Raw genomic sequence first — 26,284 nt, forward strand, 5'->3', positions numbered from 1 at the left:
GTTTGCCGCATGAAATAAGGCATATCTTATTTATAGCATGTTTGCTCTCCTGTAGCAAGTACCTTGTGCAATTCTATAGAGCAATGTTTAAAGCTTAATTTTAAAACCTAAACCAAGTCCAATGTTTACTTGTATTATGTACTATTTTGTTACTTACCTGTGGACATTTAGACTTGGTGATAATTTTATTTCAAAAGCATGAGAATTTCCATATGGTATTAGGTTCATTTCTCAAAAAACTTTATGGTAAAGGACTAGTTTCTGCCCCTACCCTCAATCCATGGTGGACTAATAACATGTGGTTTAAAAATAAAAAACAAAAACCAACTTACAAAATACAGCCCTCAATATTTCATTTAATTCAACAAATACAAAATTACTCTGTCGAATTAGCATAGAAGTTTTGAAATGCTTACTCTCAATTTCTGAACCTATCTCATTGCAAACTGGTTACAAACCCTGGACCACACTTTGAATAACACTGTTGTAGATTGTCCTCCATGATAACAACTGGGGATTAAGGATATACTTGCACAATATCCCCAATATCCTTTAAAGGCTTTTTTTGGATCCAAAACTTGGACCCATTATTGAGTTCTCTAAGTTTGTAAATTGTTATACAGAATATTCTCTTATTTGTCTAATATATTTTTCAAGCTTCAACTGTTTCTTCACAGTTCAGATGTTTGAGTATTTGATAAGTGATTCTATTCTTTTTTATCTATCCTTTCAGCTTTTTTCTTCCAGACTCAAGAATTGTCATTTATTTAGTTTATCCTTAAAAGGCAGAGAGGGAGAATGAAGCTTTGAGTTTAATTTAAAATCTGTGGTATGAATGATGCATATGTGAAACCAAGGTTCCTAGCTCAATCCTCATTTGGGTCATTTAGTTCATTGAGAGAAAGCTTGTTCTGTTCCCTACCAGCTTTCCTAGTTGCTTCTGGTCACTAGTCATAACCTAGGAAAATTACAGATAATTTAATGTAATTCTACTCTTGTTACTGGAAAAAGAGCACAAAACTCTGATAATGACTCTAAGTGTAGTAGAAAGAGTGCTGGCTCTGAGTCATTTTCCTATGGCAATATTCAGCTGTTCCAGTATAGGCATGGAAAAATCATTTCAATTTCCCTCTCCAAAAATTAATTTATTGGAATAATTTATAGCTGATAAGACTCAGATGCTCAGTAAATATTAGTACTTTTCTTCCTTTTTTCTCTACAAAGTACTACATGTTATATTATTATGTTTACTTTTTTCAACTGACTTGCAGCCTGGAGGCCTTGGTTTGCCTGCCACTGATGTTATAAATACTGGTTATCATTTTTTATATTTTCCTTTTATTTGTGGGTTAATGTTCGGTTCACCTTCTCCTACTAACTGCCCCCAAAGTAACTTAGTCTGGAAGTATTTTCTTACCTGTCTGGTTTTATTTTGTCATGTAATTGCTACATATCTTATATTTGCAGAGCAGTAAGTATTCCTCTAGCATCTAAAGAGTCCAGGGCATCCAAGCAGAGATTTCAAGTAGATAGATATAAAAATCTGGAGCTCAGCAGAAAAAAAAAAAAATGTGGATTTGGAGATAGGGATTTTGAGGTCCTTAGCCTATAAATGGTAGTCTAAGTATAGATATAATTGTTAAGAAAATCTAAAAGGAGAAAAGATAGAATTCTGGAAATAGTAGCATTTAAGACGTGGAAGAAGCAGCAGTCTAGGAACGAGCCTGAGAAGAGCTTCCAGCAAGGTAGGAGAATCAGGAGAGAGCATGGAATAAATAAGAACATAGCAAAACATTTTAAGAAAGAGGGAATGATCAGCATTTTAAGTATTGCAGAGAAGTTACCAAGGTACTAACTGAAATGTATCCCTTAGATTTGATAAATTGAAAGTTATGGTTTACCTTAAACAATTTTAGTAGAATGGGGCCGAAGACCAGAATACAGTGGATTAAGCAGCAAATATGAAGAGGAAGAAATTACAAATATGGACTACTTTTCAGTTAGCCTCTTTATGGAGCAAAGAAGAGGAATCGATAGCTTCAGGGAATGTGGACTAGAGACTGATGTTGGTTGGTTTAGTTGGTTTTTTTAAAAAAGAAACTTAAGTATGTTCATATATTAGAGGAAAAATGTCTGTGGAAACCAAAAAACTGTATTGACTGTTAGTAACCTAATAAGGAAAGCTGTTTGAATTTTCCCTACTTTTTAAGCGAAATTCACTTGGGAGTATTTAAGAATTGTCTTAAGTCATCTGGTTGTTTTTATATTATTATCTTTCCTCATTACAAGAGTAATACATGATTGTTATTTAAAAATTCAAATTTTACAGAAGTACATAAAGTAGAAAGTAAAATCCTTCTGTAATCTCAATGATAACTGCTCTCAGCAATTTTATACATGCTGTACAAGCTTTTTTCCCCTTGTGCATATCCTAATGTTTACCTATATGTGAGCACATGTTGTTCAGGGGGCTTTTCACTTAACGTGTAGATGGATAATTCAGTGATGGAACTAAAGGTATAAATAAGCTAAGCCTATAAAGACTCTTACATCTTTGATGTGTAACCTATAGTTAACTGACTTTCATATTCAGGAATTTTATTTACAAATACCTTTTCTATTCTTTGTCCTTTCTCTTTAGAGTGGATGTAACTGAAATTCAGTTAGCTTTAGTGATGATCTTTGTGTTGTCTACATTTGAAGGAGCAACAATGTGGGACTATACGGTAAATCTGAATATTTAAATTTATATTTAAGTACTTTACAAATATTTAGGAAAAAATGCATTGTTAATTTTCTTCAGAAATTCTTGGCATTACATTTAATGGTCATACCACTTTTTAATCTTTTTTCTTCATTTTATAATTTTACTATCCTATATACCTTATTTTGGCACTTTCCCTATGCATGAATATATTACCACATAGAAGAAAATGACCCCATTACCCTAATACAAAATTTTAACACACTAGTTGAACTACCTTTTCCAGGCTAAAATTTATCTCATAAAATAGATACATAAAAAAAGTAAATTCAGTAAAATATTTTATGTTTGAAACTCAATATTAGGAAAGAAAAGTTAATAGTTTGCATTTTTTATAATCTACTATGAGGTAAAGTTGCCCATATTAAGGAGTGTTTTTATTTTCTGCTTGGTTGGCCTCAGTATTCTGATAAAAGTTAACTCTCAGGAGGCCAGTGTTACAAATCCATGCTTTGCATAGAAAGAGAATTTAGGAAGAAATAAATTATTCTGACTCTACAACCCAAGTCCATAACACCGGCTGACTCACAACCTCATGCCCATAGAATTAAGAATAATAAGGATAATATCAACAGCCAACAACTAACATTTACTGAACACCTTATGTTCCCACAATTTACCATCACTGTTTTATCTGACCCTCAGAACGATACTATGAAATAGATACTATCATTATTGTTCTATAAGTAAGTCTTAGAATAATTAAGCAATTTGTCCAAGGACACATAGCTAGTAAGTACTGGAATTAAGAAGACTGATTCCAGACTCTATGTTTTTAATCACTCAGATATATACCTCCAGTAAAAATAGTAAGAGATACAAAACTAAACATACTCTTACCATAGGATCCAGCGACTGTGCTCCTTGATATTTACCCAAATAAGCGGAAAACTTATGTCCACACAAAAACCTGAACTCGGATGTTTACAGCGGCTTTATTCATAATTGCCAAAACTTGGAAGCAACCAAGATGTCCTTCAGTAGGTGAATGGATAAATTATGGTACATTCAGGCAATGGAATATTACTCAGTGTTAAAAAGGAAGCACTATCAAGACATGAAAAGACATGGAGGGACCTTAAATGCATATTATGTAGTGAAAGAAACCAATCTGAAAAGGTGGCTATATATTGTATGATTCCAACTATATGACATTCTGGAAAAGGCAAAATAATGGAGACAGTGAAAAGATCAGAAGTTTCCAGAGGTTATGGGGGAAGGAAGGATAATAGACAAAGCCCAGGAAATTTTTAGGGCAGTGAAATTATTCTGTATGATACTATAATGGTGGATACTTGTCATTATGCATTTGTCCAAACTCATAGAATGTAGATATCACCAAGAGTAAACTGTAATATAAACTATGGCTTTTGGGTGATAATGATGTATTGGTGTGGGTTCATATATTATAACAAATTTAACACTCTGGTGGGAAATGTTGATAGTGGGGGAGACATTGGGGATGGAAGTAGGGAGTATATGGGGACTCTGTATTTTCCATACAATTTTGTCATGAATCTAAAATTGCCCTAAAGATTAAGTCTATTAAAAAATAGTAAAATTTCTCTGTGGCATTAGTTTCAGAATTGCCAGTTATAGTTCATATCACTGGCTCAGACTTGGAGCATATTTTTAAGTAGTGGTACATTTCCTGAGCCATTCATATTCCTTCTCATCCTGGAAGAATAATAGAATCAAAGATATGCTACTGTAGGCCTCTAAAATATACTAGAGGGATGTGATGTATGTTAGCTGCTCAGCTGGTTCCTTTAAAAAGGTGAATGTTGACCTAGAGGCAGTTAGGTTATTAAGTCAGATGTGGTTGTCTTAAATTTAATTGAATTAATTATAATGGGGAAGAATTTAATTTAATCTTAAAATCATTTCATTCAGTGTTTTGGCAATACCATAGGAAGAAAGCGCACCTGCGTATTCTTACCAAAAATAATACTTATTTAGATGTAGATTTTCTATATTTGTTAATCTGTAGTTTCCACAAATGTTGGTACAATATTTCAAAGTCTGTTTTCAAAACACATTAGCCTATAGCTTTTGGCAATTTATTGTTACTGTTTTTTAAATCCTTTGCTGCCTTTGGAGGTTTTCTTGAACAGCAAATTGACCAACAGGTAAATATACTGCTGGAGATTTAATCCTGGATATTAACTGCACAAAATTCTTGCATGCACACACATTGTGATATTTGTCACATTCATGATGCAGATCATGGTGTCTAACTTTTCCTGTGATGCTGCCTTTTAGAGGTACTAAATTCAAGTGAACTATCCTTTTTCATGTTTAAGTCAGATGAGGGCTTGTGAGATTAAATATTTCATCACAGTTATGTAAGTAGACTTCCCTGAATTTGGTGGATTCATTTTTCACTTAATGAATAAAACCATTAAAAGAAAATTTACCGCTATAGGCTACATCCAGGAGTTAAGGTTTGATTATAAGAAAAAGAATAGCTTATCATACAGGGCCATATCATAATGTTTCTTTACTATTTAATAGGAAAAGAAATTCTATTTTCTTAATGATTTGTTTCTTTCCTCTACCCCTAAAGATACCCATTCTAGAAATAAAATTGAAGATATTTCCAGTTCTTGGAGTAGTAGGTGGAGCAATATTTTCCTGTTCAAATTATTTCCATGTCATCCTCCATGGTGGTGTTGGCAAGAATGGATCCACAATAGCAGTAAGATATTAATTTCATCATCACTTAGTATTAATTTTATTACAAGTTTTATTATTATCAGATACAGAGATACTAAAAATATGCCAATGTTCCAAGAATGGGGAAGGGAACCAAATGTCTTTCTTTTTAGGCACATAATACAAAAAGTATTTTAAAAAGTTTTAACGACTGAACCACCCAGGCACCCCTCGTTCTCTTAAATGACATAAATTGGCTCTCAAGACAGTTTCAAAGGAATCCACGTAATTCATAAATTATCAGTCTTTCTGAATACATTTTATATACATAATTCTAAAGCAAAGTGTAAAACTTATTTAGATACAGAAGCCCTGATATAGGTGGAAAAAGTAGTCATTTTCTGAGGTGTTTTGTCAGTTGACCTCAGTACAGTACTATGCATGAGGTACTTAGGAACACTTGTTGCTTGACCATGGATGATAAACTAGAGTGCTACCTGGAACATGAATTTTAATAAAGAAATGAAGATTTAGTGAGGATCAGTGTCCACTTTAAAGAATATTTTATTAAGAAATAATTGATAATTGGGTGCCTGGGTGGCTCAGATGGTTAAGCGTCTGCCTTCGGCTCAGGTCATGATCCCAGGGTCCTGGGATCGAGTCCCACATCGGGCTCCCGGCTCAGCGGGGAGCCTGCTTCTCCCTCTGACCCTCTCTCCTCTCATGCTGTTTCTCTCTCGCTCGCTCTCTAAAAAATAAATAAAATCTTTAAAAAAAAAAAAAAGAAATAATTGATAATTGTTTGGAGGAAGACAAAAAAATCAAACACTATGGCTAAGAAGTGATTGATTTTTAACTCTTTTTTTAATTTTTTTTAAAGATTTTATTTATTTATTTGAGAGAGAGAATGAGAGAGAGAGAGCACATGAGAGGGGGGAGGGTCAGAGGGAGAAGCAGACCCCCTGCCGAGCAGGGAGCCCGATGCGGGACTCGATCCCGGGACTCCAGGATCATGACCTGAGCCGAAGGCAGTCGCTTAACCAACTGAGCCACCCAGGCGCCCTGATTTTTAACTCTTAAACTGGTGATTTTCCAATGTTTTTAGCAGATTTTTTTTTTAAGATTTTATTTACTTGAGAGAGAGAGAGCGAGAAAGAACACAAGCAGGGGAGAGAGGCAGAGAGAGAGAGAGAAGCAGACTCCCTGCTGAGCAGGGAGCCTGATGTGGGGCTCCATTCCAGAACCCCGGGACCATGACCTGAGCCAAAGGCAGACGATAAACCGACTGAGCCACCCAGGAGCCCCAGAAGCAGATTTTCTTGAATAAAATCTACAAAACCATAATATAGATAAGAGCACATTAGTCTAAATTTTTATAACTTATTAACATACATATTTTATTATATACATATGTACATTTTATTATGTATATTATATACATATGTATACTATATATGTAGTATACATACTTTATTGTGCAATTTGAATAATAGTATTTATAATTACTGTAATTTTTTAGTAAATTCTAACTTATGTAAACAATAAACAAGAATAATGCTGTTTTAATGAATATATTTAAATTGGTAGTTACAGATTTAGTAAACCTTAATACCAAATTTATTTCAATATTTTGTTTAGGATGAGCAGTAGTGAGAAAATCCTGATTCACATAGATAAAAATGTAATGGGTTGGATTTACAGTGTTACACAAGAGAGCTTTTGCAGTCTAAACACAAAAAAAAGGCAAAGGTGGGGGGTGTTGGTATATAGAGAGACTGGGGCAGAATTAAACTTTTCCTATCAGGGGTTATTTTATAAGATTGGCAGGTTGGGGTGCCTGGCTGGGTCAGTCGATAGAGCATGTGACTCTTGATCTCGGGGTATAAGTTCAAGCCCCACGTTAGGTGTAGAGATTAGTTAAAAATAAAATTTTAAAAAATAAGTAAAAAATAAAATAAAATTGGCAGGTTAAGCTTTACTTCAATATTTGCACAAAATAGGTTAACTTGGCAATCAAATGTTGATGGCCTTCAGCACAGTAAAATTTGGTGTAGAATAAATCATATTTTTTAGTGGTAGTTTAAAATGTGTGTATATATAAAATTGAAATCACACATCTGTGGCACTGTATTACCTCTGTGTAACCCTAGGGTTTTGTGGAAGTTTGAAGACAGTTAAGGTCTACATACTCCATTAGTCCATATACTCCATTATATTCTTCTTTAGGTGTCTAGTTCTTAACAAAATAGATGTTCAGAAAATGTTTGCACTGTGATAAATGCAATGTTAAAATATGATGCTGATTTTCTGATTTATCCCTTAGGGCACTAGTGTCTTGTCACCTGGACTCCACATAGGAATAATTATTATATTGGCAATAATGATCTGTAAAAAGTCAGCAACTAATGTGTTTGAAAAGCATCCTTGTCTTTATACCCTTATGTTTGGATGTGTCTTTGCTAAAGTTTCACAAAAATTGGTGGTAAGAAATTCTTTTATTTATATTTCATGGTATAAATAATGTACTTGGTCCTCAAATACAAGTCTGGAAACTATTTCATACAATGGGTAGGTTTTTAATGGTGTTATCATTATAATAGTTAGCTATTTCTGCTCCAAGTAAAACTGTGAATGGGTTAATGTTATATTCAGGGAGATAGTTTCCTTTCTGTATGCTAAGTTCTTTTAATTATCTGTTTAGTTACAATTATCAACTATAACTTTCTGATATCAAGGAATTGAAATATCAGGAACTTTAATGAGCTACCCAGTCATGAATTTGAGAAGTTTTAGAATTAGTATTTCCATATTAAATCCAGATAAATGGTCTCTTTATCTTTGTCTTAATAGTGAATTAAAGTTATAATTCTTTCCTGAAAAATAAAAGCTAAAATATTTAAAATTTAATAGTGAAATTATTTTGTTTACTTTTTTATAGATAGCTCACATGACCAAAAGTGAACTGTATCTTCAAGACACTGTCTTTTTTGGCCCAGGTCTTTTATTTTTAGACCAGTACTTTGATAATTTTATAGACGAATATGTTGTTCTTTGGATAGCAATGGTAAGTTCTTTTCCTGCTAAGATTTTTATTTATTTTTAATAGATGTCAGATAACCCTATGCTTAAGAGTCATTTCAGTGAGAAGGCAGATAGTCTTACTATCTAGTCTATACTGTAAATGTTTCTGAATATTTAAAATTAACTCCTTTTAAGCCCTGAATTGGGGGGTGGGGGGTGTGTGTGTGTAAATTAACTCCTTTTAAGCCCTGAATTGGGGGTGTATGTGTGTGTGTGTGTGTGTGTATATAGAAATGGCCCAGATTATCTGGGCATCAGGCTTCCAACAACTTAAATCCTTAAAAACCCAATTGTGTACCTTAAAAATATATCTTTCTCCCTCACCGAAAACAATACAAAGATGTCAAAAATCACTTCACTCTGCCCAGAGAACTGCAAATACTTATTAGGTGTCTGACTTTTACTTAATCAAGCTTGTTAGAATTATTCCGAGCTTATAGCAGGGAACAGGTATATTAGATGGAATTAGTGTTAGAACATGTGGGCATTTATTGCATCAAGAACTGTCAGCTAATATTGAAGAAATGAAACAGAAAAGACAATACTACCAAGTACAGGATTCTGGGACCATTTTGTGTTAGAAGTAAGCAACCTGATATATCTGTTTGGCTCTTGAGGACAGTGTATAACTTACAGCAATAATGATGACTCATCAAGCAAAGGTTAAATTCTCATTGACTATGACCTGCTTAAGAAAGTGGTACAGATAATACATATATTAGTTTCTATTCAAAATTATTATAAAACACAAAATTATGTGCTTAAGAGAGCCCTAGCCATCTGAGGAAAAGAAAATCACTGTTGGTAACACCTTAATTACAAACATGGATAAAGGGAGCATTATTCAGTTTTTTATTTTATTGAGACATTATTATGGTCTTCAATTAATGGTGGTTCTGAACAACTTTGCTCTGTTTTCCCTTACCTTTGGACCTCAGTGGCTTTCACCTAATTGTTAGTGATACATAAACACCTATTAAAGTGTGCTAAAAGAAATCCTTCAGTGAATCTCTTGATAATTTGAATAATCTACCCTATTTGTAGGCACTAAATATAGACTTAGGCACTAAAATATACCTGTTCTGTGCACAGACCAGGAGTACATCTGATGATTCTTTATACTAGGTTCTATAGAATTTTTTTCTCTGGAGTAAATAGCTTAATATCCATCCATGGCCTATTCAGAAGTCTTCCATTCTTCCAATGGTGGTGAGATGTAAATCTTAATCCTTGGAAGTTTTTCAGGCAATAGTCTAAAAAGTGTTTGGGGGCACCTGGATGGCTCAGTCAGTTAAGCGGCTGCCTTTGGCTCAGGTCATGATCCCAGGGTCCTGGGATCAAGCCCCGCATCGGGCTCCCTGCTCCCTCTGCCTGTCTCTCTGCCTACTTGTTCTCTCTCTCTCTCTCAAATAAATAAATAAATAAATCTTAAAAAAAAAAATAAAAAGTGTTTGAAAATCAGAATAATTTCCTATCCAGTGTACATATTTTTAGGGCTCCAAAACAACCTAAATTTAAGAAATAGGGGGTGATTATTCAAAATGTCTGAAAATTCAATGTAGGGTTTCTTTTACTAAGCTTGCATATGTATTACCAAATGGAATTGTTTAACATAATTTAAAACCAGGTGTTAAAAATTCAAGCACCTATTTTGTAGTGAGTGAGTTGGCCTGGTTTATGCCAGTGGTAGAGATTATGGTGAGGAAAGTGAATTGCATTTTTCTCTAAAACAGTATGTGGACCACAATTTAAAACAATATAAAACACTTATGTGGACCAAACAAAACATAATGTGCCATTTAGCATCCTTACAGAAAAGCTTCTTACTTCAGAGAGAAAAGGGTCAGATAGAGCTTTTCGAGTAAATGATATGGGGGAGATTTTCCCCTAATGGGTGAGAATTCCCTCTCCACTGACAGCTGTGAGCCTCCCTCTCTGAAAGGAAGCATTTGCTCCTGGTCTTTGGTAAACTTTTTAGAGTGTGCTTTCCTCCTTAATTTTGTATTCAACACAATTTTGTATATGCCTCCCCTCAACTAAGGTGTCTTTTCCAGGCCTTTACTTTCTTACAACTATCTCAAAGGAAAAAGAAATGTATATGATGGAATGATTTTATTAATAGTGACTGGTAGCTCTTCTAATAGAAAATTTATGGCTTTGTTGCATAGCAGAAAATTTAAAGAATGTGGAGTCAGAAGACCAATTATGTTACCTTCCAGCTTTTGTATTTTTGTCTAGGACTTTTACCACTCTGAGCCTCAGATCATATCTGTGAAATACCTTGCATGTTCCAGAGGATTTTAGTGAGGTCCAAATATGAAATATATGAAAGTACTCTAAAATGTAATATTTTCGTTGAAGAATTTTAGGTTAAGGTTTGAGATCTGAGGGGGTGGGAAGGGTGGGAACAGAAAAATATCTGCTGCTTCAGAAAAGATAGACCGTAATACATTTCATATTATTTTTTTTGCTTCCAAAGGTCATTTCTTCATTTGATATGATGATGTACTTTAGTGCTTTGTGCCTGCAAATTTCAAGACACCTTCATCTAAATATCTTCAAGACTTCATATCATGAAGCACCTGAACAGGTTCACAAGCATATTGACTAATAGCCCAAGGAAAAGAGGAGAAGCAGTTAGGGGACCTATGAGTGAAGGAAATTCCCCTTTGCAGGAGGCTAGTATACAATATATAAGGTTATATTTGAATATAAAACATTAAGTCCTATAGATTCCATTATGTTTATTTCAGTTGTGAAGCCCTCATTGCGTATCAAAATTTTGATCACAGGTATTATCAGAGTATTACAGTCTATAAATTAGTTAAAAACAAAATCAAAGGAAGAAATTTCAATTTTCTGAGGACAAGAAAGTAAACCTCTATAGTTGTAAAGATCAGTCTCTTTGTCTCAAAAATCTTTATCAGATACTCGGGGTTTTCATTGTTAAAGGACTACATAAAAATTCAGGGCTTTAAAGGATTTTAGCCATCTTAAGGGTGAGGGCTTACTTCAGTTGCAAAAAATTGACAAGTGAGTTCATAATACTGCGTAAGTGCATGGATTGTAATACTGTAATTACTGTGTCAAATGATGTTATAAGAAATGGTGTTTTTTAATTAGCCATTTTTCAAGTTGTGTTAATTATTATCATATAAAAGGAAATACTTGTTTGCAACTAGAATTTTAAAGGGCTATTGGAATTTTCTATAATTTATGTTTAGTAAAAGGAATTTGTCTTACCAGTTCAGAAAAACAAATGAATCTTTATACATCATTCCTTGATATTCTAAGTTAAAGTTTCATTGTCACAAAAAAAGACATTAAAGATCCCCTTTTATGAAACATAAAAAAGTAGCTAAAGCAAAGTTGTTGTAAGAAAATTAGTAATTTATGGGGTACCTGGGTGGCTCAGTCAGTTAAGTGTCTGCTTCCGCTCAGGTCATGATCCCAGAGTCCTGGGATCAGCCCAGGTTTTCAGGCTCCCTGCTCAGCGGGGAGCCTGCCTCTCCCTCTCCGCCTATTCTTTCTCCCCCTACCCCCACCACCTTGTGCTCTCTCGCTCACTCACTCTCTCAAATATCTTTAAAAAGAAAATTAGTAATTTAATGACAACATGGAAAAAATATCTTCCCTTTAGACTATCAGCTAAAGCTACCTCAAAAAAACGATTCATGAGGAAAGGGGGATAATATAAATGTCAGTCATCCCATCACCAAATACATTATGTACTGATTCTTATCTTTCCACTCACTGAAAAGTATTTAGGTTGCTCATTATGAATATTGGAACCATTATAAGGATCTTTGTGACTCAGACTCCCCATCTTACCTTATTTTTAATTTTGTCTAACAGTTCTATAGACCATAAGCCATATGATGAAATAATCAAAAAAAAAAAGTAATGAACACATACTATATCTTAAGCAATAAAAAGGCGTATTGAAAAAATAGTGGAAGTTGATATTCCTTGAAAGGAAAAAATATGTGAATTAAGTACACAGAAACCACTCTGGAGTACTTATTTTGCTTCTAACTTTAACTCAAACTCAGATAGGAATTTTTCAAGTGTTTGGTACTTAAGATTTATATTCCAACATAAACTTTGGCTTTAAAGAAGTCCTTTACAAAATTTAGGAACTGGCTCCTTAATGTCAGATAATTGTTAATTTCTTCCTATATAAGTTGTCATATTTAAAAAAAAGAGAATCAGTATGGACTTGCTTTTTAAAACTTGGAAAATCTGGGCGCCTGGGTGGCTCAGTCATTAAGTGTCTGCCTTCGGCTCAGGTCATGATCCCATGGTCCCTGCTCAGTGGGAAGCCTGCTTCTCCCTCTCCCACTCCCCCTGCTTGTGTTCTGTCTCTTGCTGTCTCTCTGTCAAATAAATAAATAAAATCTTAAAAATAAATAAATAAAAAATAAAACTTGGAAAACCTTAAAACTAAGGTAAAGGTGGGTTATAGGGGCAAAAATTAGAATTTAAAACATGAAAAAACAGGAGAAAACCAATCCTGTCCTCCTAATGGGGATATTTTTGTTTTGAATGATTCAACAAAAGCAATTTCAGCAAAAAATAATAAGTTTAGCTGACATATTTCAAACAAATGCTGAAACGATTTAATATTTATTAAATCTAGTGTTTCATATGTTATTCTATGTTTAAAAAATGCAGATTTTTAGTGACAAGGTATAAAGTTAACTGTTCAAGTTTGGAAATGAATGTAATCAAACTTCCATATATTTACTGAATATTAAAACTGAAAAACAAAATATTTTCTAGGTAATTTAAAGACAGATGTCAAGTATTTAAACCATAAGTAATTAGGTATGTTAATGATATGCTTTTAATCATTACTAAGGGCATGTGTCATTTAATTGTGGACCAAGCCCAATTAAACGGCATTCTGAGGTCTTTGTGGAAATGACATAGTCACAAATCCATGTCTTAAAACTGATACTTATATATCTTGTTTGGTTTTCTTAATGGTTTTTAGTAGTTTAATTTATTTCAGAACACAAACTTGGGTTTTTAATAAATTATATAAGTCAATAGAATAAATTTTCTTTTGAAATCATACTTTCGTTAGAATTGGCTGTGTAACTTAAGTATATACAGTAGAATGTACATATAACATATATTTTGTATATTTTTTCTCAAAGAAGAACAATGTAACCTTCTATAGTCCCTTTGGGACTAATACAAATATACTAAAGAAGCCAAAACCTGAAATTAAATCACCTTTATTGCTAAAAGTTAATTGACAAGTATTAAAGAGAAAAATTCACTATTAACTATTAAAGAGCTGGAAGCTTGGTATATATAATTTAGGAATTGCTACTACTCACATAACTGTTCAGCTTTATGTGAAGGTTAAAAGAAGGAGGGTTCTTGCACTTAAGCTAACAATTAACACGATGTATTATTTTAAACTAGAAATTTTAAACCACTCTAAAAGAATTACATGCCTCATAGCTAATGTTATAATTGTATCATATTACTTAGGTTCAAGTTCTTCCTTCAAAGAGTCATCAGAATAACATGGATTGAAGAGACTTTCGAACACTTGCCATCTCTTGCTGCTGCTGTTACATGAAAGGAAATATTAAACATTTGTTTAATTTTTAGATAAGTGTTATACATATTTCAGCAAATAAAATATTTCAATGCTTGCATTACTCATTTTTTTCAATTTAAAATATAATGACTTACAGTTTCCATCATAATTTTTTTTTGCAACATAGCCATTTCTTTTCTAAGTTCATTTTGTGCACCAGTAAGTAGATTATCATGATTCTTCTCCAAGTCCTCCATACTCTAAAACACAAAAGGCTAGTTCAGTTACAAACTACCACTTTTTATCTCAGATTCTAAACTTGTAGAATTAATTTTCAGAAGTAGGAACTTTTTAATATTCAAATAATGTACATTTTTTATTCCAAATTAAAATATTGTAAGTAATAGTGGAAACCAAAATACCCATTCAAGGAATAAAAGCATCAGACATGGATCAAATATTATAGGAGGTATAAGAGTAGTGTATTTTGCTCAAAATAATGGGTTAATGAGCTGCTAAGGTCAAAAGAGAACAAAAAAAAATACTGTAATTTTTAAAATTTCTAATAAGCTTTCTAAATATCAGGTAGTTATTATTATGACTAATCGTCAATGTGATGTGAATTCATAAGAAGGAATAAAATGATCTGTAATATAACTTTTTTCAATTTATGAAAAATTAGGTTATAAATATTATTCATCTAACAAATAGTGATCCTACTATATAAAAAGTATTGTATTAAGTGTTGTGGAGAAATTAAAAAATATTAATACATGATCACTCCCTTATTCCAGTAAGAAATATGTAAACAGAAATAATGCAAAATTTTATAGTAGGAATGGAAATGCAACTTGTTGTGACTACATAGTAGAGAATAGGGATTGATTCCAATTTAGTTGGCAAAAGAGTAAGATTTCAATAGAGAAAGAAAAAGTAAAAGTATTTTAGAGCAAGAGCATAAGTAAAAGCATGGAAGTACACAATCAGTGAGTTTAGAGATTTAGAGAAGGCAATTATCTGGAGGGGTGGGAGTTACAGGACAAATGTTAACAATTGAAGCATAGAGAGAGAAAGAATCACATTATGGGAGGGTACCTGAATACCTAAGAACTGAAAATGAGTAAGTATCGATTTTTTCAGGAGTTAAGATAATATGACCGACCTATGAAGGGTAGTTTAGAGAATAGAAAAAAATCAGTTGAGGTTTAATAGTACAAGCAAAGAATGATGCGGCTGTAAACTAGGATAATAGCTCTGGGAATTAAAAAAAGGAACCACTGCAGAAGTAAAAATTACAGGACCTACTAATAACTGGATATGAAGAATAAGGGAGATGTAGAAGTCAAATATAATACTAAAGTTCCTAGCCTAAGTGGTAACATTTAGTGATAAGATTTAGAAGAAATCTTTTTTAGTACTTTATCAATCTTCACACCAATTAAATGGTTTTTAGGGAGCATTAGAGCAAGCTGATTGGAAACACTTAAAGTAACTCTGGTATACATACATATTAAGGTTCTTTAAAAATAATTGGTTTAGGGCGCCTGGGTGGCTCAGTTGGTTAAGTGACTGCCTTCGGCTCAGGTCATGATCCTGGAGTCACAGGATCGAGTCCCGCGTCAGGCTCCCTGCTCGGCAGGGAGTCTGCTTCTCCCTCTGACCCTCCCCCCTCTCATGTACTCGCTCTCTCTCATTCTCTCTCTCTCAAATAAATAAATAAAATCTTTAAAAAAAAAATAAATAAAAATAAAAATAATTGGTTTAAAACTACTAGTTTACTCAGAGCATCCCGATTCCTTTAAAAGGGTGACATTTTAACATTTGAACAAGATTATCTAAAAGAACCCACATCAAAAAAAAAAAAAAGTATGTGCAGGATTCCAATGAACTCCTATAAACAGTTACTAAAAAATAAATATATATCTGTATGAGTAAGACGTCAATGCCAAAAACCACAATTCACTAATATGCATATGTGTCAGATAATTCTCAATCCACAACTTTTTAATCCTCTGGCTTTTTCATTCTATTATAAGTCTGGGCCATCTCTTATTATAAGATGGCATATAAAGCCATTTTTAGTCACTGTAATAATCCTAAAAGGAAATATGCCATAAAATACATATATATTACATTAGAAAATAAAAAATATTCCTCATTTTCAATTGAGTATTTTCTATTTAGCAAACACTGGAGATACAAAGACAAGTAAAAGACTACCTAGAAATGACTCACAGACTTTCTATTTTCAGTTAAGACAGAACTATTAAAGTATGAATTTTATGCACATTATATACATTTAAATAAAATTCCCAATTTACCATTTCCTGTTTTGGAAGAATCCCCACAAAAACATTAGAATCATAAAGTAAAAATATATTTAACACTTAAAATGGAAAGTAGTTAAGAATTTAAAATATATAATAAGCAAAATGTTTTTTCCCTTAAACTTAGAAGGAAAAAATTTTCTTCTACTTCCAAATATAATGTTATATAAGAATGTATTACATAACCAAATACAACAGACCTTTATGAACTGCTCGTATAACTGTCTAATTGTTTTCAGTCTCTGGCTCTGAACAATTCTAGATTGTTGAAAAACTTTTTGTTGCTGTCGAAACATGTTCTACAAATGTAAAAGAAGAAAATTTAACAATTTGGGTAAAATTTAAAATTTAGTAAAAAATAATTCTACATTGAACTTAAAAAGGAATGGTTTTTAAATCAACAGTTTTAACTATTATGACCAAGTTCATCACTAATATACAACAATAATAATCCTACCAGTCATTTAGTACGAACACTTAACAATACTCAAAATAGTTTTGTTTTTGTTTTTTAATGTAGGCTCCATGCCCAATGTGGAGCCCAACACAGGGCTTAAACTCACAACCCTGAAATCAAGAGTCAGATACTTAGGGACCCCTGGGTGGCTCAGTTGGTTAAGCATCTGCCTTCAGCTCAGGTCATGATCCCAGGGTCCTGAGATCAAGTCCCACATCGACTCCAGCAGCGGGCTCCTTGCTCAGCAGGGAGCCTGCTTCTCCCTCTGCCTGCATCTTTCCCTGCTCGTGCTTGCTCACTCACTCTCTGACAAATAAATAAAAACTTAAAAAAAAAAAAAAAAGAGTTGGACGCTTACCTGAGCCACCAAGGCACCCCAACAATACTCGAAATATGTTTTAATTCTTGGTGCTTTCCGTATCAACATGTATGATCCTTCCAATGATGCTGATCTTTCAGTTTCTTGGCCTACTTTCCACCAATGGTTTTGTCCCCCACCCTACTTTAGCCATTCACAAACATGCTCATATCCTAGATTTTGTCATTGCCAATAACTACAACTTCTACATAGTATTAACAATAGAAAATGTCATATTAACTCTGTGTTAGACACCACTCTGAATTTTTTTAATTTATTTTTAAGATTTTATTTATTTGACAGAGACAAAGCGAGAGAAGGAACACAAGCAGGGGGAGTGGGAGAGGGAGAAGCAGGCTTCCCACGGAGCAGGGAGCCCGAAGTGGGGCTCGATCCCAGGACTCTGGGATCATGACCTGAGCCGAAGGCAGACGCTTAACGACTGAGCCACCCAGGCGCCCCTGAATTCTTTTTAAATAAACATATTATGTATGAACGCATTTAATCCCCAGAACGCATTTAATCCTCAACTCTATGAGACAGGTATTATTACTCCCCTTTCATAGATAAGGAAACTGAGACATAAAGATAATTTTTCCAGTTTCACATCTAGCATTTGGGCATACCAGGATGTGATTGCAAAGAGTATGTTTCCAGAATCCAGGTCTAACCACTCATTATTCATGCTGTTTCTCCAAACAGCCCACTATTCAACCACTACCTGCCTACCATTCTGACTCGCTCTTAGTATTACAACTCAGTAATCTCTATCAATACCTAAAATCTACTCATCCTATACCTAGTTTTCACTGTCCCCTATCCCTATTCCCATGTCCTCACTTTCTTCCCAGCTTAAATTCTATGGTCAATCATAATTACTCCTTTCATATATATATCCTGCCCTATTCTTACTCTGTCACACTTGTTTGGCTAAACCCCAATCCTGGAAAATTCAACTCCAGCTACTCTGCCTACGTCCCTGCAGCTGATCGTGACTGGAGAAAAGCCCACAATTACGCTGCTATGTCTCACTCTAAATTGTAATCACTGTGATCACAAGCCTAACTTCGATCCTTAATGCTGCTTGGAAATTATATTTCTCTAGTCCATTCACTGATCCACTCAAGAAAGTATTTTATACCTTCTCATTTGACCTCAAAAGGCAACATGTTTTTTCTATCATCCAAGGACCTTAATTATTTCACTAAAGAAACACAAGTAATCCAAAGAGAACGTTGAATCTTCATCACCATTTCTACCTACGTACCTACATCTGTGCTCACATACTCTACCTTCTTCCCTGTTTTTAAGGATGAACTATCCTTGTTCTCTGCTACCACCAATTTCTTCATATGTTCCAACCATTCTAAGAATTCAACAACTGTCCTCCTCTTTCCATTACTTTTTATTTTTCCCTCAAAATTATTCTTGTTAGCACACAAACATGTTGTTCTTTCTACATTCTTAAACAAAAACCACACACTATTCCTCTTCTACTCAGGCCACCACCCTATTTCTTTCTTTCCTATTCTCTCTTATACTCATTCTAATCAAGTTTTTGCACTCCCTTTTCTACCAAAATCATTCTGATCAAGAACGCCAACAACCTTGACATTGCCAAATCCACCCTATTTCACCCATTGCAGCATATAACAAAGTTAATCCTCTCTCCCTCTTAAAAGGCTTTCTTGACTTCACTTGGAGTCATTTTTTTCCTATTAGGTCACTCATTCTCAGTCTCTTTTACTGGTTCTCTCTTATCTTCTTGAACTCTAAACACTGAAGTACTTATTCCAGAACTCAGTTCTTAGACCTCCCTTTTACATTTACATCCAATCTCACGGCTTAAATGCTGTCTTTATGTTGAGAATTTCCAACTTTGTATGTTCAACTCATCTCTTTTCAGAACTCTATAGACTCCTATACCAATGGCCTACTCAACACATTCTCTTGGATGTTTCATATTAACATTTCCAAAACTGAGCTGCCCAACCAAGCCCTAAAATTATTTAATATGAATAGTACCTGAGATCTTAAATAAGAAATGTGTGATAATTTTATAAATGGAAGAATGAAATAAAAGGATAGTTAAAATGTAGTTACATAATATATGGGTGGTGCTCACTCCCATCTCCCATAGAAATGGGCATGTAACACAAGTCTGGCCATTAAGAGTAAACCATGCTTTGCCATGACTGGTTCAGGAATGGGCAAATGATCCAAACTAGATCAGTGGGATATTCCTCCACAGGACTTTTCTTTCTGCCAGTTTTCGAGCAAAACTATCTTTCTGCTAGTTATTGAGAAAAACCCAGTCGACTGGGGTTACTAAACTTGTAGTAAGTTTAAATTGCAAGAAGCTATCTTGCTTACCACACTGAAAGAGCCTATTAAGAATTGGAGACAGAGGGACACCTGGGTGGCCCAGTTGGTTAAGCATCTGCCTTCAGCTCGGGTCATGATCCCAGGGTTCTGGGATCAAGTCTTGCCTGCTTCTTCCTCTGCCTGCTGCTCTCTTTGCCTGCTGTTCCCCCCGCTTGTGCACTCTCTCTCTCTCTGACAAATAAATAAATCTTCAAAAAATTAAATAAAATCTTTAAAAAAAAAAAAAAAACTGGAGACAGTGCCCAAATGACACTATATAAGCAATTCTTTCTTATACCCATCCAGCTATGCCTGAAGCTAAACTACCCCTGGACTTCTTTTATATAAACTAATAACCCTTCTTTTATATAAACTAATAACCCACTTGGAACTGCAAGAATCACAACCAACATAGGAAGCAAAGGCCAACAGCTTTTGTAAGTACGGTATGTGCTTGTAATTCTCTGGTTTACCATTCAGCAGGACCAAAACACATAGCCAGCATGGGAAATGGAACCTAGCTGAGTGTCACAGATCTACTACACAGCTAGGCTCTCCATTCCTACTTGACACTTGGTTATAACTGATTATAAAATTAAGTGTGATACTAACAGCTAGTTTTTCTTCTTGTTCCTCAGCTTTCTGCATATCTATATCCCATTGCTGAAACAAAGTCAGAAACTGCTGAGAATATTCTTGGTTAAGCTTCTGCCTGTAAAACGCAAAAATGAGTATTTTCATATTGTATACCAAAACATTCAAAACAAAATTTATTTGACATACTTTATAAATACTAAAGAAGGAAATAATGACATCTTAAATTTTCAAATATGAAACCAAAATGTAAAATTATGATTTATGCTGATTTGGGAAGTATTTCTTTTCCTAACCAGCTAACAGAAAAGCCCTCTCACATGCTTTAGTTCCTAAAAACTATGGACGTTTTATTATATATGTAATTTTTCCAGAAAAGTCCATTTCATCTCCAGTTTTTTATTTTTTCCAACCAAATATAGGTTCCGATATGATAAATAGATTCAATGAAGTTATTATGTTTATCATGTAAGATTTCCAAACAAATATTCCACTTAATTTTTCCCCACTTTGGTACAACAATGATTTTGTAAAAAAGAACAATTAAGTCAATTCAGCTAAAACACACAGATGTAATATTTACAATAAGACTGATCTTTCTACATTGTTAAGCAGGTAACTATCACAAGGCTAATAATTTATATGACATTTAATTTTTATTCAGTTGGTGCATTTCTAGAATGAATATGAATAACCTTTAGAGTAAAAAACTCAGTTGTTATTTAAATGCAGAAAAAGACAATCTGCATTGATTTCTAAGAAATATATCTCAAGTCTATGAAGAAGGTTATAGAACAAAAAGACTTAAAGAAAAATCAAGCCAAATATATATTTTATTAGAGACCCCGATAAATAGAAGAGGATAGTATTTTTCATAATTTACAGCAATGAATACTAAGAAATGATACAAATGTCATGGCTGTGAAAAAACCCAACGACCTTACCTTTGCTCTTGTTGGGTTTTCCAAACATGTTCAATTTTCTGGTTACTAGTTTTGAGAGAAGCCTTTGTATACAATTCTAGTCTTTTTCTCTTGGCAAGAAGAGCCTTGTTAATGTCAGCTTTATCGAAAATAAATATTCATTAAAACTTGTTGAAAATTATTTTGTTCCCACACATTCAAATTAAATAGGGATACAGTTGGTTCGACTGTTTTGGAAAGACATTTAAAAATAAATCTTAGGGATGCCTGGGTGGTTCAGTAGGTTAAACCTCTGCCTTCTGTTCAGGTCATGATCCTGGGATCAAGTCCCGCATTGGGCTCCTTGCTCATCAGGAAGTCTGCTTCTCCTTCTGCCTGCTGCTCCCCCTGCTTGTACTCTCTCTCTCTCTTTTTCTATCTCTCTCTTTCTCTGACAAATAAATAAATAAAATTTTGAAAAAATTTAAATTAAATCTTAAAGTAGGTATAATATTAAAAAGCAAGATTATTTGTTTTTTTTCCTAAGAAAACTTTCAGCTATTAGTATCCCTATTTTGATTTTCCTAACTGAAATTTTTAATTTAGAGATGATTAAAAAAAGCTAACCATGAAAAAAGAAAAGGGAGTCTCAAAGACAGACCTTTAACTTCCTCATGAGAAAACACTAATAAAGGCTAAATTTTTCTAAATTTGTAAAATACACTCCAAATGAAAGAACTCATGTAGATGAGTTATTGCTAGAACCCATCATATGAAACACACAAAATTATTTTTAAAAAGAATCCAAAAAGGGTGGCTCAATTTATTAAGTGTCCACTGTGGGCTCAGGTCATGATCCCAGGGTCCTGGGATGGAGTCCTGCATCAGAGCTCCCTGCTCAGCGGAGAGTCTGCCTCTCCCTCTGCCTGCCACCCTCTCCTCCCCTCGTGCTCTCTCTCTCACAAAAGTAAATAAAAAATCTAAAAAGAATCCAAAAAGGATAAAAACAGTTAAATACGAAAATTATTTTTAAAAAATACACTCCGTGATACTTTTAAATATAATTTTTACCAAAAGAGATAGAAACGAAGCGTAGGAACATCTTAAGTAAATATCTTGATAAATTCATTCGAGAACCTTTTTAAATATTTTTATGGAACTTTTTTTTCCTGGACTTACTAAAAGAAAATTTTTTTCTTACTGAAGTATAGTTGACACACAATGTTATACATTAGTATCAGGTGTGTAACAATGATTTCAGGAGCTTTTTTTTATAGGACATTTTTACCCATAAGTACTGTATTTCATAAAATTTTTAATACCTCAAAAAATGCTTTGCTAAACACATGCCTATGAATCTACCATCAATAATTATTTTTCAGTAATCATGATGGATTTGTATTACTATACAAATACTCTATATTTCTAATATCCACCTATGATAAATTTAGAAGATTATAAAACAAACACTTTTCTGCCACCAAATAGAGCAAAGCTTTCAAAAAAGACTTGACTGAATAAATAATCCATATAGAGGAGCCAAATTATTAACTCTTTTTTAAGAATACTATCCCCTGGGGCACCTGGGTGCTCAGTTTAGTGTCCCTGTTTCGCTCAGGTCAAAATCTCCAGGTCCTGGAGATCACATTGTGTTGGGCCCCCTGCTTGGCAGGGAGTCTGCTTCTCTCCCTCTCCCCCTCCCCTGGCTCATGTGTGCTCTCTCTCTCTCAAATAAATAAATAAAATCTTTAAAAAAAAGAATACTATCCCCTAACACAGTTAATGTAACTAATATCAAATATACCATTTAAGGTTTAACTTTTTTTTTTTTTTTTTAAGATTTTATTTATTTATTTGACAGAGAGGACACAGTGAGAGAGGGAACACAAGCAGCGGGAGTGGGAGAGAGAGAAGCAGGCTTCCCGCGGAGCAGGGAGCCTGATGCGGGGCTCGATCCCAGGACCCTGGGATCATGACCTGAGCCGAAGGCAGACGCTTAACGACTGAGCCACTCAGGCACCTCGGTTTATTAACTTTTTATCTGATTATGTACTTCTTACTAGCTAGCAGGGTTACCTTTCTAAACTACATAGTTTAATAATGTAAAAAATAACAATAAAGAGGTATTTTAAAGGGTTCGATTTATACTGCCCCCAAGAAAAGAACGCAGGTGGGGCACCTCGTTAAGTGTCTGCCTTCCGCTCAGGTCATGATCCGGGGGGCCTGGGATCGAGCCCCGCATCAGGCTCCCTGCTCCGCGGGAAGCCTGCTTCTCCCTCCCCCACTCCCCCTGCCTGTGTTCCCTCACTCGCTGTCTCTCTCTGTCAAATAAATAAATAAAATTTAAAAAAAAAAAGAAAAAAGAACACAGGAATGTCATAGAAAATAACTAAATTGAGAAAATGAAAAACTGACATATATAAAGATATGTGTGTTTTTAACACTTAGTCCATGAGTTTGTGAAAGTTCATACAAATAGGGATAGAGACATTCCCCTTCCATTTTTGTTCTAAAACTGCACAGTTCTCTAAATTCACACATATATAAAATAAAAACACCATTCTTACCTCACCACTGTTAATACCATTCTTACTCTTCACATTGACAACTGGAGATTAAGGAAATCTATGTAGCTGAATCACACATACTTAGGCAAAATCTTATATATGAGGACAAAGCATTAGGTAACAGTCTTAGAGTCCACTGATTAACATTTCCTATTACACAGATTATGTGTTATATGGTTTAAAATAATTATCTTAAAAAACAAATATCTCCTAAAACATACCTCCAAATCTTTCCAGCATATTTTGTACTTCACCCCTATGAAATTACATTAAAAAATTTTTAATTAAAGATTGAAATATCACACATACAATGTATTTTACAACAATAATCATTGGACAACGAAAGTAGACTTTTCTTAAAGGACTTTATGTAACAGAAAAAATTATTTTGAGCACATCACCCCATATCTTCAAATATTGCTGCAGAAGTCCTTTTCTTCCCATGCTTATCAATTACTGGAGTCTTCCCTGCATTGACAATAAAAAGAAAATATTTTTGAAACTAAATATTCCATTTTAGTAATTTTTAATGGTATAATATCTTAATTTTGAGGACTTTTAGGCTTTTGTGCCAACATAACTTTTTAAAGCAGATATAAATACAGTACTTGCTCTGCAGTTTAGATGGAATTAAATCAGGATCCAGGACCATTTTATAGAAACAATTTTGCAAGCCTTCCTGTGTTAATGTCATAGTAAGCCAGGTTTTTATTTATTTTTACATATTATATATATTTATGCTATAGTTAGGTTTATTTACTTATTTATTTATGAGACAGACATCTGGAGAATAATGACTATAAAGGTAAGAGATGCTGTGTAAACTTTTCGAACTCCAAATGAGAAACATGAAGTACATGAAAATGCTTTACAAATAAAGTTTTATTATAGTCTAAAATGTAGTGCATCCCAGACGAATGAACTACAGGACATAGTGACTGCCCAACAATATTAGATATACTGTACCTTCAGTAACATCCTCCTCTGAACCACTCAGATCTTTTTTATCTTCTTTCTCAAAGTCATAGGCTCTTATAACCTGATCCTCCATTGATGGCTTCCCAGATTTCCCTGTATGTTTTCTTCCAGAGGGCACCATATTTAGATGTTTTCTGACTTTTAAAACATAAATCTGTCAGACCTTCTGAATCCAAAGACACCATGTAAGTAAATTGGTAAATTTCAAAATTAGCGATATCAAAGTTTGTCTTAGTTGAATAATATTTTAGGAGTCTCCTCACTTATTTTGTTGGCCCAAAATTAACAAAGAAGATAATGACAGCATCGACCCTGATTCCAGGTGTGCGGCGATGGAGAGTTGGCATCTGAGGGCTATGAGATCTGAATTTTAATCCGGTCTCTGTCAGATTCTGGCTAAATTCGGGCTAGATTCTAGTCTGTGCATTTCCGTCACAAAGTGAAATTGTAGTTGTTGACAGGTTCGATCCTGTGAGCATGCCCCAAAATAAGTTCAGAGCAAAATAAATATAAAATAAAAACGTTCTGCAATCTGTGCTTTGAGAAATAACGATTACGCCTAAGATTTTCACAACACAGACATCGAGGACAAAGGAAGAGAAGCCCTGTTCATTCTGTTTATGACAGGTTTGGGGCGGGCACGAGGGAGAGACGCGCAGAGGGACGAAGGCCCACACTGCTCCCCGGAGGATATAAACTTGCCCAGGGCGTCGTGACCAGTCAGACTCCGTTCAGCCCTCGGCTTTCCACCCGCCCCTCGCCTGCTCAAGGCCCTGCCCTCAGTGAAGTTCACTGACTTCATTTTCCTGTCAGAGGCCCCAGGTAGAGCCAAGAGGAAAGATTTACCTCACAGATCGAGAGTAGCCTCTGGCTCAGACTCTCGCGCTAGACAAAGTCCTCCCCTTCTCACGCCTAAAAAAAAAACCCAATGGCCAAAGACCACCCACAGGTATAGGTCTCCAGACAGGTGTTCCTGCCACTCCAGTCCCCACCCCCCCACCTCCTCACCTGAGTGAGGCTCACGCTTGGCTAGCGCGACGCTCCTCTGAAGCAACTCAGAATTCACGCGGGAGAAAAGCCAGGGTCATCTCGCCTGAGGGCGTCGCTGATTGGCTGGTAGCTGCGCGCGTGCGTATAGAAGGCCACAGGCTCCGCCCCCACGGGCAACTGACCACGAGACTGCTGACCTAGAGCGCCTTGCGGCGGGCCGCTGCGTACGCCGGCAAGCGCTCTTGAGGTATGTTCCTGTCTTGTTTTTTTTTTTTTAACTTGTTTTTTAAATTTTTATATTTGAACGTTGCAGAATATATAAGTTACGAAACATGATGAACATATGACCTAATTTGTGAAGTAGAATTGTACCAGAACCCTTGGCATTTTCTCAGGAAATCCTTTCCATCCTATCCCCGCCCCCAATTCCCCTTTCAGAGATATTGTTTCAATTATCCTGAAAAAGTGTAAATCGTCGTCCCTCCCATTTTCTACGTTTTGTTACCACACGTAAGTGTCCTTAACTTTGCTTGGTTTTGTGTCTGGGTGATACCAAAAAAAAATAATAATAATAATACCATATTCTTTGTAATATTCTGCCACTCACTTTTTACTTCACATGTCACTAAGTATCTATTATTAGGTGTAGCCATATTTCTTTAGTTTTCACTGCTGTATGACATTTTATTG

The 26,284-nt window shown here is 34.6% G+C and overlaps 2 protein-coding genes and 1 long non-coding RNA gene across 6 annotated transcripts in view; 2 read left to right on the top strand and 1 right to left on the bottom strand.

Annotated features, from left to right (window-relative positions):
• The window catches only part of CHPT1 (choline phosphotransferase 1), a 31,594-nt gene extending 17,419 nt beyond the window's left edge, over window positions 1–14,175 (top strand). Inside the window, exons 4-9 of one of the 2 annotated variants that reach the window (XR_014145877.1) lie at window positions 2,642–2,726; window positions 5,331–5,462; window positions 7,743–7,901; window positions 8,358–8,483; window positions 10,980–11,178; window positions 14,006–14,175. Coding sequence is in view for 1 of the 2 variants with exons in the window: in XM_006731300.2 (XP_006731363.2) it covers window positions 2,642–2,726; window positions 5,331–5,462; window positions 7,743–7,901; window positions 8,358–8,483; window positions 10,980–11,090; window positions 14,006–14,050 (658 nt within the window). In the remaining variant the exon portion in view is untranslated. The remainder of the gene's footprint in view (window positions 1–2,641; window positions 2,727–5,330; window positions 5,463–7,742; window positions 7,902–8,357; window positions 8,484–10,979; window positions 11,179–14,005) is intronic. The other variant, XM_006731300.2, reaches the window with a different exon arrangement.
• LOC145721885 (uncharacterized) lies at window positions 8,494–9,947 on the top strand. Its single transcript, XR_014145879.1, has 2 exons — window positions 8,494–8,664; window positions 8,732–9,947. It is a non-coding gene; the product is annotated as an uncharacterized LOC145721885 (long non-coding RNA).
• Window positions 13,728–25,697, bottom strand: SYCP3 (synaptonemal complex protein 3). Of its 3 annotated transcripts, none has more exons than XM_081822293.1 (8): window positions 25,613–25,697; window positions 24,593–24,742; window positions 24,028–24,094; window positions 23,848–23,882; window positions 21,102–21,219; window positions 20,176–20,275; window positions 16,585–16,683; window positions 13,728–14,317 (listed from the first exon to the last, which is right to left on the bottom strand). In XM_081822293.1, exons 2-8 carry the CDS (start codon window positions 24,723–24,725, stop codon window positions 14,189–14,191), a joined length of 681 nt encoding a protein of 226 aa, XP_081678419.1. In that variant the 5' UTR covers window positions 24,726–24,742; window positions 25,613–25,697; the 3' UTR covers window positions 13,728–14,188. The 3 variants fall into 3 exon arrangements, with proteins under 3 accessions (XP_081678419.1, XP_081678421.1, XP_081678420.1); XM_081822295.1 differs by lacking the exon at window positions 25,613–25,697 and having other exon boundaries at window positions 13,728–14,085; window positions 14,213–14,317; window positions 24,593–25,081; XM_081822294.1 differs by lacking the exon at window positions 16,585–16,683.
• Window positions 25,698–26,284: the final 587 nt, after the last annotated feature.

This window comes from Leptonychotes weddellii, chromosome 5 (genome assembly GCF_054177405.1).
Source record: "Leptonychotes weddellii isolate Sample4059 chromosome 5, ASM5417740v2, whole genome shotgun sequence".
In the NCBI taxonomy this organism is placed as follows: domain Eukaryota; kingdom Metazoa; phylum Chordata; class Mammalia; order Carnivora; family Phocidae; genus Leptonychotes; species Leptonychotes weddellii.

Bases quoted from the DNA above. Each gene is read 5' to 3' on its own strand.
- SYCP3 (XM_081822295.1), bottom strand. From the start codon at position 24,725: ATGGTGCCCTCTGGAAGAAAACATACAGGGAAATCTGGGAAGCCATCA. The intron at 23,883-24,027 runs GTGATGTGCTCA...GTAATTTCATAG, and splicing joins GCAATATTTGAAGATATGGG to GGGTGAAGTACAAAATATGC. The intron at 20,276-21,101 runs GTAAGGTCGTTG...TGCGTTTTACAG, and splicing joins AAAACCCAACAAGAGCAAAG to GCAGAAGCTTAACCAAGAAT.